Source organism: Tigriopus californicus, chromosome 11 (assembly GCF_007210705.1).
Source record: "Tigriopus californicus strain San Diego chromosome 11, Tcal_SD_v2.1, whole genome shotgun sequence".
Classification (NCBI taxonomy): domain Eukaryota; kingdom Metazoa; phylum Arthropoda; class Copepoda; order Harpacticoida; family Harpacticidae; genus Tigriopus; species Tigriopus californicus.
The window spans coordinates 15341268-15357195 of record NC_081450.1 but is presented as its reverse complement, the minus strand read 5'-3'; the positions used below and the strand labels follow the sequence as shown (position 1 = coordinate 15357195).

Sequence of the window (15928 nt, the reverse complement as noted above, 5' to 3'; positions counted from 1 at the left end):
CGTGGGTTTCATTTTTGGCATCCCAGCTGACCTGAAAAACACCAATGTTCTGGATTTTCCCCTCGACCAGATCAAAGCCCTCGAGTCCAAACTTATGCCAAGCAAGTCTGAGTCTTGGAGCACCACTCTCCTCATCTCGATCATGACATTTTACAGTCTCTGTGGTTATGGGCTTAGTTTTGCTTTTGGCAGTTTTTTGACAGCTTTTTCCGTGTTCGGACCTTTGGGTCTTACGCCTCAAATTGGGGCACGAATTACCAGTTTTTATTACGGGGCCCAGGTCTTGATGCGAGCCCTCAACGTGTTTCTTGTGGGCAAATTCCGGAGGATCACTTTGGTGTGGTTTTACCTAATCTTGGTCACCTTGGGTGCGTTCATCTTGTTCGTGATCCCAGGGGTATATGGGTTGGCTCTGGGGAGCATTGTCGTGGGTCTTGGGTCAGGCTCCTTGTTCCCAATGGGCCTGTTATGGATCCAGGGAGAAATGGAGATCTCGAGCAAAGTCACAGGTCTCTTTTGTCTTGGCACCACTCTTGGCGCCCAATTTTTTCGCTTTCCAGAGGGCGCTTTTATTTCAAGCGTGCCCAGGGTTCATTTGTATTTGCTCATTACGGCTTTAGCTTCGTGTGTAGTTTCCTTTTTCGCCGCCAATGCGATTGTGTCGCGCCGAAAAGCGGATATGAGGCAAGCCAACAGCCGATTGAGCACGATCTCGTTGAATATTCCCAAACATATTTTGGCCCAAGCCGGGCAGTTCACCAAATAATGAGTTAAGAGGCAGCTAATAAATAAACCTATTATGATTGTTACTTCAATTGCTGGTCAATTTATTTACCAAGAAAATAAGTTACGCTTAAATTTTTGCATTCATATTGGTTGAGTTTGGTCATTTGTGAAATATGCCAATGGTTGGGCCTCGTGCCTTCTCACACTCCCAAGGGATTGCCCTGTACCGCCTGGCCAGACTCACACATGCCTTTGGAAATTTCAGCCATGCTCTTGAAATTTGACAACTCGGTTGGGTTTTTCAAGGCGTTCAGATTCCTCAACACACGATCATACGCTTCATTGCAATAGGTCTGAAACCAACCAAAAAATATCAATTTGCAGCGCAGGCGAACATTGCAAACCCTTGTTAGGCCTTAAGTCACGTACGATTGACTCAAGGAGACAAAATGAACATTCCTTCAAAGAAGGTAGAACAAGGTCGGAATACAATTACCTTCGTCATAAGTTCCTCATGGTGGGCTGAGCTGAGGCCCTCATTTAGAGACATTGAGCATCGTGACAAAACACAGCTCATAGCGTAAATGTCAATTGAAGCATCCGCAATCCGTTTCAAGAGGAATTGTTCGTTGATGATATTCTTGCCTGGGAACAAAGTTATACATTCTCACTATTTCAAAGGAAACAAAATAAAATACACATGTTGCCTTACCATGCTTGATCAGAAGCTTCTCGATGGCACCTCCAAAAGCCTCAGTGGCTTTACAAACATTTCCGGCAGGTTCGGAGAGGTTGGCATGAACTTTGTCGGAGAGGAGATTGCCCGCTCCAAATCCAATAGCAGTGCGACCTCGCTTGGTCACTTCTCCCAAAACCACGCCAAAATTGGAGATGGGGTCTTTCACGGCATTTTGGAGCTCCTTGAGATGTCCACCTAGTGAAATGATGAGTGTGATGACAGCACTTGAATGAAAATGATCGTCTCGTCTCCGGGAATAGTGGATGCAATCACTTACCGGCATATTGGATTCCAGTGAGAGCCACGAACAAACGGAGAATGTCATTGGTGCCCTCAAAGATCCTGAAGATTCTCAGATCCCGCATGACCTTTTCCAAACCGGGATCACGCATGTATCCCATGCCCCCCAAGACTTGAATGGCTTCATCGGTGACAAACCAAGCCGCTTCTGAGGCAAAGATCTTGGAAATGGCCGCTTCAAGTTGGTAGTCCTATTAGGACAAAGTATTGATGCACCATCGTTCCAAAATACAATTCCTCAAATCAAAATCAACAACTCACGTCATATCCTCGATCCATGGTTCCAGAAACCATATAAGCCATAGACTCGCAGGCGTAATGAGTCATCGCCATTCGGGCCAACTTCTCTTGGATCGCTCCATAGGTATCAATTCGGCTACCAAATTGAGTTCGTTGAGTGGCATGCTCCACAGCTTTCTTAATTACAGCCCTCTGGGTTCCTGAAAAAAAACCGACAATGTTTTATTACAGACCTCAGGTACCTCACTTTCGATTTAGAGTGCACTAAATCTCAAGGTGGGGTTGGTCTTACCTGAAAGAGCGGCTCCCATGCCGAACCGTCCGTTGTTGAGGATCTGCATGGCCACTTTAAAACCTTTGCCTTCCCCACCCAAGACATTTTCCACCGGCACAGGCGTGTTTTCAAAGTAAACTTCAGCCGTGTTGGAACATTTGATGCCCATTTTCTTTTCTGGAGCTCCGTGCGAGACGCCCCCAAATTTGCGTTCCACAATAAATGCAGTGACCTGACGAAAAACGTTATCACAAGGGTTACCATAGTGTGAAGGAGCAAATAAAGCATCATAGTCCCATATACTTTATCGGTGGATGTGCCAGTTTCGGCGTCCTTCACGGGTGTCTTAGCGAAGACGGTAAAAATTTCGGCAATCCCACCGTTGGAGATCCAGATTTTGGATCCATTCAGAATGTAGTTTTTGCCATCGGGGGAGAGCTCTGCTCGCGTTTTGATGGAAGAAGCATCACTTCCACTAGCGGGCTCGGTCAGGGCAAAGGCCGCAAAATCTTCGCCCGTGGCCACACGCGGCAAATATTTCTGTTTCTGAGCGTCATCGCCTGGAGGGGAAATCATGACACATGAATCACACTTGACATATTTTGAAAGAGTTTCAAATTGTTCCCTACCAGCAATGAGGATGCCTTTGAAGCCAATGGATTGATGGGCCCCCATGAAGATACCTACGCCCAAATCGTTGGCGCCAACAATCTCGGTCACACGCCCATATTGGGTGTTGGTGAGACCCACACCTCCTAGATCTTCGGGCACTTGAAGCCCAAAACCACCCATTTCACGGAGGCCCTGGAGTTTTAGAAATAATCTGGCATTAAGCGTTAAGCGTACATTGTTGGCGATGCTTCGATAGAAATGATGTTTACCTGAACGACCTCTTCGGAGACGCTTTCGTTGGCATCATTGGCCAATGGGTCATTGACTTCTTCCATAAACTTTTCGGTGGGTGGAACTAGCATTCTCAGGGTTTCCAATTGATCCTCATTCAAGACCTGGCCAATAACAGAGAGATCAAAAGGCAAGGTCAATCAGATTTGTTCTTTCAAGTTTCATTTTGGAGCGACAATAGATGATCAATTTAATTTCATCCTAACAAATTCGCCACTTCAAAGAATGAACAAGTACTTTGCCATCTATTGGCCGCTAAATTTGGTGAGCGTTGATCGAGTGATGCAATCAAAAACTCGATTTAGATCAAAAGGGTGAAAAGTTCTTTCAAAAGAAAATGATTCGAAACAAAACAAAGAGGGCACTTTCATCGATACCACCTCTTGCCTGGCTTGTTACACTGTGTCTGATGGGAGCTTACACATCACATAAACGTGATCAATCGTCCAAAGGGGCGATTCTTTATCTCCATTTTGAATCGACAGCGTATGTTTTATGGTGGTAACAACGTCAATCTTAAGCTTGAAAATCACGACTAAAAGCCAGGAGGATTAATGGTTGGATTAGAATGCTCCACCCGGTTTGAGTTCATCTGTCTAGTATATGATAATCCCGGCATTGATGTATGTTCATGCCGATAGTAAAATTCATCTTCGGTCAAAACTCGATTCTGGCATTACAAACAGCATGACGTCACGGGTTATAACCTAGTTGCTAGTCCAGAACTACCAGAAACGTCAAGACAAAGAAAGCAGTCCTTAAAACACGGCTCAAGAAATCAACCTCACTTTTAGAAAAGAAACCATAGAAAAGAAACCCATAGAGATAACTTAAATTTGAGAATAAGTTGCGTCGTCTATGTAGGTAGAAGACGATCAACTGGGCTATCTAGCCTTTAAGGGCGGCCATGTTTAGGGCCAAAGTGGACCCTTTCTAAAACGTTTTCAGGCCCAAGGAAAAGCAAATCTTCTTCATCTCATTTGAATGTATAAACTGAGGATGGTGATTGAGGTTGAGGTTGAGGTTGATAAACGTCCGCACTTGCAGCCAAGGTGACCTCGTTTGATCGCCATTCAGGATTATTAGAGTACACCAGACCCTTTATTCGTATCATTCATACCTGCCGCAGTTAATAAGCTCTAAATTATCAAAAGAATATTGGTTGGGCCCTAGGCTTGACATCATTTTGGCACTACTCTGGGCCATTATGAATCTCCCCAACGCCACAACATGATAGCATAGTAATAATAGCATAAACAGCATAATAGCATAGGCTCCAGTCGACATGAAACAAAATCATGAATAGGTTCCATTGATCAAAGGAATGTTAAGGAGGTCAAATCAAATTTGCCGGTTATGTCATAAGGCCTTGGATTAGTGTTGGGGCGAGTCCTTTGATATTTTGACTTTTGGCCAGATTCGCTCAGTCCGGACTATAAAAATGGATTGCAAGGGTTTAGCAAAGGTCTAGCTACATCTTAATCTCTAGAACCCGGTACCCCTGATCTTAGTTTTGCCTCTACCCTGGGTATGACATCTGCCAATAGTCGAGTGACCAATTGAAACCCAATGGCCACTCAATTAACACCCAGGGCTGTCTCTTGATTTCAAAGAGATCCAGGCCATGATCCCACACGACCGAGAGCCTCAGCGACGCCAATAAAACGAACAGTATCGATCCTGATGACCCATGGCATTTCCCGGATCACGGGTCCATGTCAGCGTGCAGGCCCATGTCCCTCCTTGGGGTCATGCGTAATCTTCAGGTTGCGTAAGGCTCGAGCTTGCGTAATTCTGGTTGTGAATCGAGGTTGGTCCACTAATCCAGTCAGCCCACCTCTCTTCTCTTGGGTTGAGGTTGGGTGGGCGTTTCCCTCACGCCCTAACCTGGTTTGTCTGGCTTGTGTTGGCTGGCACAAACAGAGGGACCCCTTAACTTCCTTAGTTCGTTAGGTACTCACTCACCTTAGGATAGGGGAAGGTTTGTTCGGGCTCGACCAATCCGCGGAACATGTTCTGGACGAAGGATTTCGAGTGGACGGCCGGCTTGCCTCCACGGCTGCTCTGGCCTTTTTTATCCTGGGCGTGGGCGGGCGTGGCAGCGGCAGCGGGTTGATGCTTGGTGGCCAAGCTCCGTCGACAGAGCGGACCGCCATGAGGCTGGAGCGAGTACAGGAGGGCCAAGGGGCGGTGAGCCGAGCACGAGGAGGACACACGCAAACTCAGGAACGACATGGGGCCCGCTTAGGACAAGGGACAAGGGACAAGGGACAAGGGAGTAGTACAACGAACGAACAATATGGTGAACGAACCAAGATCAGTTAGTTGATGACTTGAAAGATGGATTGGAGGGATTGGAGGGACCAGCTGAGATGACCTACATCAGTGCTGCCAGCAGGGACTTATTTTCCAGGCCAGGCACCCAGACGGGGTCAAACCCACGGACCGAAATTCGTCAGACCTAGAGTGTCCTTCTGGGCATATTAGGTCAAAACATCCATCACTAACTCAGTACATGGCCAGAAAAGAATAAAATCTCATAGTGGTGCCATTCAGGCATCTACAAATTGATCGTTTGATAGTTAGTGGCTTTTATGCAAGAAAGCGTAAAATATTGAACAAATTAGCAAAAATCTAGGGTTCAACTGTTGTGATGAAATACGAGGTTGTTGCTAAAGTGACAGATCATTTAATTGAGCAATGGTTTCGGCTCAAAAATAATCTAAAATTGTATCATTGGAATATCTAGTAAGAACGTGGATTTACTCACATTGATTAAAAACTCAATTTACTCATCCTTAGGCAATTTGTTTTGGGAAATATGATTGGAGTTTTGTTCAAATTACCATTTATAGTTCAAATATTCTTTGATGGTTTTACCTCGGGAATCAGGGTCTGACTTGTGTGACATGAAAAAACATGTCTCAATCGATTTGTTGAGAGTTTGAGTCTTGGCCATTAAGTGGCCGGATTCACACAGGCTGATCATTTGCTGAACTATGTACTACATAGGGTTTGGCTGGAAAAAAAAGCTATCGGTAACTTCTAAAAGCGTTGATTTCTTTCCCTTCATTTAATCAAATCCTTCCTGGACTGTGATAGCAGAGTAAAAACAACGAAAGTGCCTCCTTGGAGGTTCGGGCCGAAAATCAACTTATTGTGCTTCGTTTGGCAACACTGCCTAGCAAACTTGAAATACACATGTCCTTCATTGTGGCTGATTTGGCCGAGTCCCCAACACTGAAGCAGGCTAGTAGGCCTAATGATTCCTTTCATAACAAAAATGTGTCAAATTTCAACCATTTTTGACAGAGAGCAAATGAGAAAAAGCAATCAAACATCATCCAAGACTATGCAAAATATATGGAACGCTTAGTTTCCTTTACATGAGATTACCGTTTGAGTGTAAAATGTATCAGTTCATTCAATACATTCAGTTTTTGAGCCTCGAGTTTTGAACGGCACATAACAGACTCCCAACAGCCATTTTGAGAATAACTTACCATTATTTTGGACCTGAATTGTCTGTTTTGAATATATTTACGTTGAAAACTTCCTCGGAATTCATTTTTAGTGGTAAGTCATGACAGGTCTATTAAAAAATTAATGTGAAAGTATTTTTCTTATGATCTCTATTTATCTTCTTCTACAGCAATGATAAGCTGAGACTTTTTAATGAATTATGAAGATGTTGAAATTGTTCTGTTTTGTTGTGGCAATTTTCCAAAACACGTATTTTCAAAACGATTCGCCTAAAGGCTGACAACTAAGAAAAATATTGTTTCATGTTTATTCATCTTATTTCTTTTTTAAAATGACTTGTACACAATTGCCCAAAAGCTTAAAGTTTCCTCAGATGCCAAGTGAAAAACAAAAAAATAGATGGCACTCTGAAGCGTGAAAAAAGGAGCGTTTAATGAGTATGCTTTAGGTTGCTACAATTACAGCATTTTAAATTGTAGTGGACTTACAGGTCCTTTTTCAAAAAAAGGAACGAATTACTGTGATTCCTTTACTACTGCCCTGATTCTTCACAGGTCCACCATAGAAGAGTAAAAATCGAATTTGTTGTGGTTTTTTACTGCAGCTGAATGGGAAACTAGAATAGTGCACCTCTAGCTGATGGAAAGCAGCGCCTCTACAATCAGAAACTATACCCTAGCGGCCGGTCAGCTGACATTCATTAACTCTGAAAACTAGTCCGCCTGGCTAGCTCTCATCGCATTCTCTAGGAGTTGCTTCCTCTATGGGTCAACTTAGGTCAACCCTTCCCCCGTCCCCCGAGTGAACATACCCATTAGATGAATCATGAACATCTAAAAAGGTCTTCTAGAAATCCATGGATGAATACAAGCCTAGGTGCTGACGTTCGACCAAGCGATGCATTATTTTCAAGTCGTGTTGTATGAGGAGCCCCATCTGGTTTTCAATAAAGTCGAAATGTTGCAATACCCGTTGTTATAAAAAACGAAAGAGCAACCTTTCAAAAAAAAAACCAGAAATAATATGACTTTGAGAATAGCTTTTTTTTAGCCGAACTCAGTATACCAGCCAAGACCAAAAGCCATTGCTGGAGGAACCCATTGTCAGATTTAGTTGGGCGGGCAATTTCAGAAGATCTCAAAACATCCGGTTTTATTCAATAGATCCTTACTTGTCTTTCAATTTTAATGATATTTAAAAAAGCATCAAGACGTCCGGCAAAGGTCCAATTATGTTCATGTAAAATTCAACTAATGAATTTCTCAACTTGTTCTTGCAAAATTGAACTTATGAAGTTCGCATTGTGTACTTGCTTAATTGTCATTATTCTTTATTGTTACAGATTCATCTTTAGAGGTTTGATAGACTTTCAGGTTTGCATGATGATTAAACCTCGAAAAAAAAGTTAAAAACCTAAAACGTAGGTTTTTACCTTTTTTGGCCACATTTTAGAAAAAATGTTAGAAATGTTGTTTTGGGGGAAAAAATCCCTTTTTGAACATATTTGGCATTTTTCATACTCAATTGTTCAAAAATCTTGAAAAAGCAGAAAACAAACTTGAAATGTGGTTACAAATATGAGCAAGCCTTTTGATGAAATTAAAAAATAGTCACCTCACACCAAATCCAAAGCTGACTTGATTGACAAAAAATCTCACAATGTGTAACTTCTTTTTTTAATCAAAAAAGAGTTACTTTTCTCTCCAAAGGCGGGATTTGAACCACAGTCTTCTGGGAAACCATGTGGTGCCTCTATTGGGTACATTAGACCATTCAACTGCCACGGTTCTTATATTGGTTTGATTTTTTAAAGAAATGTGAAGAAGTATAATATCATCTTTTGAGCGCATTTTTAAAAAAATTTGTAACTTGTTTAACCTTTTAAACAAATTTACTGTTCTTCACGTTTTTATGACTAATTTTGCTACCTTTTTCTACCTTTTTTATCAACTTTTTCCATCTTCTTTTATACCTTTTTCCACTGACTTTTTAAAACTTTTTTCTGAGGTCAAATGATGACGTTTGTTCCCTTTACAATGTCTTCTCAATGAACATTAGTTATAGAATGGATGAAACAGTGGTTGACTGCCTCCTGGTTTCATTTTTTGGCCAATGAGAATTGAACTAACGTCATGTCAAAAGCTAAATAATTGTAACCCTGACCAACCCAAGCTTAGAAATTGGTATCTGACCTTCAGCCTACAATGTTACATTGAGGAGCATGAATGTGATATGTTACAAATAAATGTACCCCGTTCTAAAGATGCTTAATAAAGAAAGATCAGCAAATGTCAAGAGATTCTCCTTCTCTCTGCTGATTAGACAACGTACTGTCGGATCCCTGATTCTTATTGGTCAAGGGTTTTTGAGGGCTGCCTTCTCCTAAACAAAAAGCACCATTAATCATGGAGTTGACAAGAATCAAAACATTTGCATGGCAATAGCTCCTTAATGCAAAAGACATTAAAGTCTTCATATTTTTTTAGAGAGATAGGATGACTTGAAAAAAACAATTTCCCCTTGAGGCTCGCTAGAGGGCCAAACTTATCACCTGGGCTCTCGAGCTGACTCCCTTCGTAACAACTATCCCAATCAGGGACACCCATCCAGTCCTTATTGGGCCAGTTTTCACGCCCCCACTGCGGCTCCCAACCCATTCAAGTCTCCGATAAACGTGATCAGAGCCGGATATGGCTATCATTAGCGTCAAATGGCTATAGAAATGCACTATGCTCCAGGATATGGCATGGTTGGGTAGGATTTCAGGGCCCGATCCTCATTTTTGAGGTGAGATGGTGGCAGTCCTGAATTCGCCTGACGTATTCATCGTCGTCCAAGTCTGCTTGATTTTTGGAGTGTTTGTGTCTCAGCGTGGCCAGTTGGTCTGGGAGAAGGCCAAAGTTGTCCTGCGTGGCCAGACTTGCCGACTGGACATGAAATTGGCGCTCATCAAGGCCATGGATGGTCTCCGTCCGCATGGCATTAGGCTGGTTCGTGTAAAGGCCCAATCTTGATTTCATACGTCAGTCAACGACAGTGCGTTTGATCTTAGTCATTGTTAATGATCTATCGGCGGCTAATTTGGCCAGGCCAGGCCGCCAGCCGGACCTTTGGCTCTTTTTGAGCTGAATTGGGTCGGCCAGGGTGCTGATGAATTGGCAAGCCTGTTGAGAAACAAGTGGCTTGTGCAATGTGAATGAAGAAGACTGCTCTTAACCTACTAGAAAACTATCTTACCCCTCCAATAACGTGGCGGTTAGGTTCAGGCGAGTAGTTCGTTCTTCATCCCGAGTTCATCCCAAGAGAGGCCTCGATCCACTTTTCACGCGGGATCGATCCATCGGGCGGGCCCCTTACCTGCCTGGCATCGGGAGTGACACCCAGGTCAGGTCCACGGCGGGCAGACCCCAGTATCGGGGTCACGGGCTGAGTGGTCCGGATCAGAGACCGGCAGCATGGCGCAAGGCACACCCCCGTCCGGTTCGGTGGTGGTCGAGTTCGACGATTCGGATTTGCAGTTCACGCCGCACACCACCCACTCTTTTGCCGCCCCGCCCACGGCGGGCGGAAGCGGTGGTGCGGAATCGCCGGCCGATGAAGTCGACCCGGATGATCGGACAGGCTTGATGGGCGGATCACGGGCCGGCGCGGGATCTGGACGGTGAGTAACGAGTGGGCGCCCGGTGGGGGAAGGGTGGATGGCTGAGGCTAGGTGGAGAGGCGGGGTGTGGTGCGGGCCCAGGCATTGGTCTGAAGTAGGTTGTCACACCCCCACCCTGAATATTGAGTGGGTGATGGCGTCGAGGGTGTGGCTAGCCCCATGAAAAGGCCGCCCATACGTAGGATCGCGCACCCTTGAATCTTGGGGTTAGGACTGGAGGAGAGTTGGCGAGCAGGGCTGGGCCATGAATGCCCATGGGAGTGAGACCAAGAATTCAAGAATGCAGTATTCATCCTCAGCCGTTCAAAAGAAATTTCGTCTTTTTCTTCCTGAGAGAGGTTAATAACTGCTCGGACGAGGCCTGGAAGGTCGGGTTAGTCGGACATTTGATTCAGTTGGAACTAGCCACCCGAGGCAGGCCTTAGTACGAGCCACCCATGATAAATTCTATATAAAGCGGTGAATGGCCCGCTGCCGGTACCTACGACCTGCTAAAGATGATGAGCAGGATGATGACTGAACGTGAAATTTAGGGCTGAGACGGATATCGTGGCTCTTTTAGGTACAACTTTTGGTCGCTGGCGTTCTATCAGCGATTTTTTGATGTCGATACCCATGAGGTGCAGCAACGGATCGTGGCCGCCATGATTCCTCGACCCCAAAAGCATTTCTTGCATGACGTGCTCCAAGACAACCCCGACTTGTACGGCCCCTTTTGGATCTGCATCACGCTCGTCATATCCGTGGCCGTCACGGGTAATCTGGCCTCATATCTTCAGACCGCCCTCCAAGGCGGCGATTTCCAGTGGCATTATGACTTTCACAAGGTAAGCCCGCACTTGGCGCGACATGTCGTATTGATGTATTTCTTTTAAGCTGACAAATATCCTTCTTTAAAACTAGTGCCATTCCTGCCCACGAAATGCCCCCAAAGTCACGCCAAAATCATATCATTTTTAATAGCTAGTATCAATTGTAAGACATCACACTCCCTTCGTGCTTGAGTCACATAGTATATCCAACTCAACCCATGCCATGCCCTCGTTCGTTCCAACTCTATGAGCCGTATTCGTGTTGAGCCCCTCTCTCTCCTTCATAGATCACCATGGCCGCCACCGCCGTGTTCTCGTACGCTTGGCTTGTGCCCGCCGGTCTGTACGGCTTTCTTTGGTGGACGGCCAGTTCGGGCGGGCTGACTGCGCTCACCTTCTTGGACTTGATATGTCTGTACGGCTACTCCATGGTCATTTACATCCCCGTATCCGTGCTCTGGCTCATTCAGAGCAGTGTCATCCAATGGTTGTTGGTGCTTTTGGCCGCTGGATTATCTGGCTCCGTGCTCGTGCTCACATTATGGCCCATCTTCAAGACCCACGCCTCCAAATCGTGCTGGATCCTCGTGTCGGTGGTGGTCGGACTGCATCTATTACTGGCGTGTGGGTTTATGTTGTACTTTTTCCACGTCCCCGGTGCGGTCACGCCATCCGGGACACCCAATCAACCCTTGTCCCCGGTTGATCCTCTCCCCCAGAATATGACCCAATCCGATATGGAAAAGCCCTCGAACCTTCCACCCGAGCGCAGGTCGATTCCACCCAAAGGGCAAAAGGATGAGGAACCCCCGAACTCGCAAAGCTTAGATCCGGCGCCCGCTGTCAAAACTGATCCGGATCTACGCCCAAAGTCCACCCCTCTTGAAAGAGCAGCTGTCAAAATTTCAAACGAAACTGACGCCAAGCTGACCGCTAAAATTGCGAATATGTGATTTCGTTTTGATTGTTACAGCGTGTGTGTGATTAAATATATCCATCGGTTGTCAGTGATTTCCCTTCTGCCTTTCTGTTTGTGGTATTTAAGGCTATTTCCATTTGTTTTCTCCAGGCCATGGTGATAGGCAACCGAAAAAAGCGGACACAAGACAAGATCGTGTTCGACGACGATGTGAGTTCCAGCTCTGAGGATGAGGAGAATCTGGTGGAGTTCAATGCGGCTCTTCAAGGCACATTGCCCGCTAGATTGGCTCCCGAGCAAGATTCTCAATCGGATGAGGCCGATGTCGAGGACTCCACGGACGAAGATGGCCTCGAATCTGAATCCGACTCGGACGAATCCGCGAATGAGGAAGAGATCCGACCTCGCATTGATCGAAACGTGTTCAAGACGAAAATGGATGGATTGAAGTCCATGCTTAAAAAGATTGACACACCTCCAGTTGTTGAAGATAGCTCGGAAGAATCTGAAGACGATGACGAGGAGGCGGCTGAAAAAGAAGAAGAAAAAGACGAAGAAGAAGAGGAGGAGGAGGAGGAGGAGGTTGTGGAAGCACAAAATGCAGGAGCCATGGAGGATGAATCTGAGGAATCTGAGGCTCAAAGTGAAGCTGAGGAAGTTCCTGATGAGAAACCGGTCAAATCTGTCAAGCGAAAAGCTGAATCTTCCCCTGCCGAATCTCCTGTGAAGCTGGCCAAACCTTCTAAAGATGCAGCAGAGCGGGTGAGTAGTATTGTTTAATAAGGTTAATGTCGAATGCGTCATCGGTTCTCACGTGCCAGCCATTTTTGAAAGAATTATGAGAATTATTGTATTTTGGTGCCGGGGTCGCCAGGTTAGAAGACCAAGTCAGTCATCACATCGTGCTTGCATATTTCTGATAAGCAATGTCATGACTGATATCAGATTGGTGCTCCTCTGATTAGCATATTAAGGTTGTCTTTTTTTTTTTCTTGAGAAAGGTCTGGGCGAAGAATCGAATTGGGAGACTCTCAAATCAGGAAACTGCGCTGGTTTCTCCCGTACCTTGATCCCTATATGTTGAACGTTTGCAACCCCATGAACCCCATGTGTTGATCAATACTTGATTAAAAGCAATCACTGAATGGAAGGTGCCTTTTTGCCCAACCAGTTTGCTGGAAATTGCGTTCCTACAAACTTTTCAGGAGATGAAAAATGACGGTAATTGGGTTACTTAACGCCCAAAATGAGTACATAATAGTGCTGTCGAGCCTTTAACTCGGATTTTGGAGGGATTGGCCGAACTGGAGTCGTTTAGAAAGGGCTCGAGGCCGGACTCGTCTTAAAAGATATGTAGAACTTTTCTTTAAATCGCGCATGACGAGTCTTGCTGCTTGACCTGACGCTAGTAAAATACTCGAGTCCCCTCGACCAACTCGAGGCGAAGAATCAAGTCAAAAATCGGGGACTCTTACGAGTCCGACTTTTACTGGACTCGCCCCAGCACTAGTACATAAGCAGGAATTTTTAAAGCTGAAGTTTTCATCCAGTATGCATGAAAGTGTTCCCCTCCAAAGTAATGTGTCATCATTGTTTGAAGACCGTGAAGGACTTTGTTGAACCCGGGCCATTTCGAGAAGAATCGACTCTATTCTTGAGAATGGGTTGGTTTCATTTAGTAATGCTATTTCGAGTGCAGGGTACATTCGAGGAATGAAGGCGCCTTTTGGGCCAAACCTGGAATGATTAGCATTTCAAGAGTTGATATTTTGATTGTTGCTTAAGCCACTCAAAAGAACAACAAAATGCGTTTTAACCTTAGAATTGCTCATTGGACAGTCACTCAGGTTATTGATAGCTCAAAGTTGATCGAGAGGACGATTTCATGATATAAAATTCACCTGAAGTAATCGTTTGATTGTTTGCTGAATGTATCACCGGACAAGTTAACGCGCCATAAAAAGCATTGCCTTCTCGTACTGTACTTGTTCTTTCCCTAGACCAATTAAGCGAATGCACCAGGGCACATGAGTCGTTGTAATGGACCCTTGGTTATCAATGCCTAATCTTGTTTGTCCACAGGAATCTATTCGAAACGAGTTGCGCCATATGTCTTTGGAAGAGATCCAAGAGTTGAAAGAGAAAATCGGCTTGAAGCTCTATAATAAGGCCTTGGGCATCAATCAAGGCCGAGGGATGGCCAAACCCACTCAAATGTCCAAGGCCGTGTTCAAGCGAGAGAACAAGAACCGACCCCGTGAGATCTCGTCCAAGAAACCCGTTAAGCGATTCCGAGATGTGGTCGGGCTCACGGCCAAAATGAACGAGAAAGAGCATCAAAAACGGGACCCCCGATTCGATTCCCTCTGTGGGGAATATGACTCCAAGGTAAATAAGTAGCAAAGCAGAACAACTTGAGTGGTTGAACTGTGCCATTCTGATGAATACGAAAAGCCCGCCAAGTAGCAAGCACCACGCCACGCTAAAAGAAAAGAGTTCCTTTCACATATTCTTTTGGTTAGCAGGGACAGGAGGATTCCATGCATGAAAAGAATGTGGGGTCCTTTTCAAAATAAAGTATTCCTTTATTGAGGTTGTTGACGCCATTTGCCCGGGTAAAGTGGTTTATTATTCATTCACTCTGGCTACTAACTGTACATTTTCGGATTGCAAAAAAAAAAAAAACTGACCGGCCAAAGGAAAAACTTTTGCTGCTACCAACATGAAGTCTCTTTAAGTAGTTTTGACATTTCTATAACTTTTTCTTGAAGCGGCTAAATTAGGTGTTTTTAAAAAAAAAAGAGAAAAACACGGGACAATGGTTCGAGGGCCACCATATTGAAATTCCACAAATAGTTACGAACAAAACGTCCTGAAAATGTCCGGTGAGTTCATCATTTCTGTGCAATATTTTTTCAAAGATCAATATTGGCCACGGCAGCAGCATAACAAATGTGCCCGCAACAAACCCAAAAAAAGGCATTGACCAATTATTATGTTAACGAATATCATTATTTGAATCAAATGAAGCAAGGAAATGGGTGGGTTTTTACAAGTGGCTCTAATCTAGTCGCATGTCAAGTCTGTCTAGGGTTAGTCAGTATTAAACGATTCAGGAGTGGTTTTATTATGACAGGGTCGAGACAACAATGAGACGAGACGATAGAGTTGATCCAAAGAAACATTGGATGAATAGCCGGAATCCAAAAGTTCGATTGGCTCTAATTGACAATTAATCCTTCTAGCCAACAGCACCTTGTGTAAACAGAATACTTGAACAAGGAAAAAGTCCATGGTGTATTGTAATGTTAAGAAATATTAGTATTGATGAGTGGAAATGATCAGATAAACATATTGAAGCCGACACTCTGTGCATCGATTTTTCTTATGTCTTATTACCAAGTCCTCGCCGTTTGAATGATAATTGCTTCAATCGGACAATTCTTAAGTATCACTTTGCAACAATATGGTGTCTTTATGCTGCTTCATGTCTGTCATGAAATCGCTGATGAAGTAAAAAAAGTTGAAGAAATACGGGCAAGTAACACTAAATTATTTGGGATCAGGCTTGCGACATTCCTAACTTGCGGCATTCCTTAATGAGCCTGCTCATCGCTCAATCTTGTGGCAAATGTGTTGGTCGATAATAGCGACATTTTTCATGACTAAATGTCTTTCTTTATATTCACTACATGCAAGTCAACTTGGCTCAAGAGTCCTTGCTAACGATGACCTAATGCATTCGAAAGCTCATCGGAAGCTGCATTCAAATCCATTAACAGACCTCCACTTTGTGTGTGTCCGTTCCCCTTCCTTTGGGGATTGGATCAATTGAATCAGGCAGAACAAAAAAAAAAACACCGAAGGACTT

General features: G+C 44.4%; 2 protein-coding genes across 2 annotated transcripts in view; one reads left to right on the top strand and one right to left on the bottom strand.

Moving 5' to 3' along the window:
- Positions 1 to 803: 803 nt before the first annotated feature.
- Positions 804 to 5570, bottom strand: LOC131890658 (very long-chain specific acyl-CoA dehydrogenase, mitochondrial-like). Its single transcript, XM_059240054.1, has 10 exons — positions 5148 to 5570; positions 3161 to 3286; positions 2909 to 3083; positions 2583 to 2839; positions 2298 to 2511; positions 2027 to 2205; positions 1743 to 1956; positions 1439 to 1660; positions 1223 to 1371; positions 804 to 1079 (listed from the first exon to the last, which is right to left on the bottom strand). Exons 1-10 carry the CDS (start codon positions 5415 to 5417, stop codon positions 927 to 929), a joined length of 1959 nt encoding a protein of 652 aa, XP_059096037.1. The 5' UTR covers positions 5418 to 5570; the 3' UTR covers positions 804 to 926.
- Positions 5571 to 9786: 4216 nt separating this feature from the next.
- The window catches only part of LOC131890662 (uncharacterized), a gene marked incomplete in the record, with an annotated part of 8776 nt that continues 2634 nt past the window's right edge, over positions 9787 to 15928 (top strand). The window contains 4 exon segments of the mRNA XM_059240059.1: positions 9787 to 10326; positions 10889 to 11153; positions 12208 to 12819; positions 14140 to 14445. Coding sequence (XP_059096042.1) covers positions 10121 to 10326; positions 10889 to 11153; positions 12208 to 12819; positions 14140 to 14445 — 1389 coding nt within the window.

Bases quoted from the DNA above. Each gene is read 5' to 3' on its own strand.
- LOC131890658 (XM_059240054.1), bottom strand. From the start codon at position 5,417: ATGTCGTTCCTGAGTTTGCGTGTGTCCTCCTCGTGCTCGGCTCACCGC. The intron at 1,957-2,026 runs GTGAGTTGTTGA...TTGTCCTAATAG, and splicing joins CCATGGATCGAGGATATGAC to GACTACCAACTTGAAGCGGC. The intron at 1,661-1,742 runs GTAAGTGATTGC...TCATTTCACTAG, and splicing joins CACTGGAATCCAATATGCCG to GTGGACATCTCAAGGAGCTC.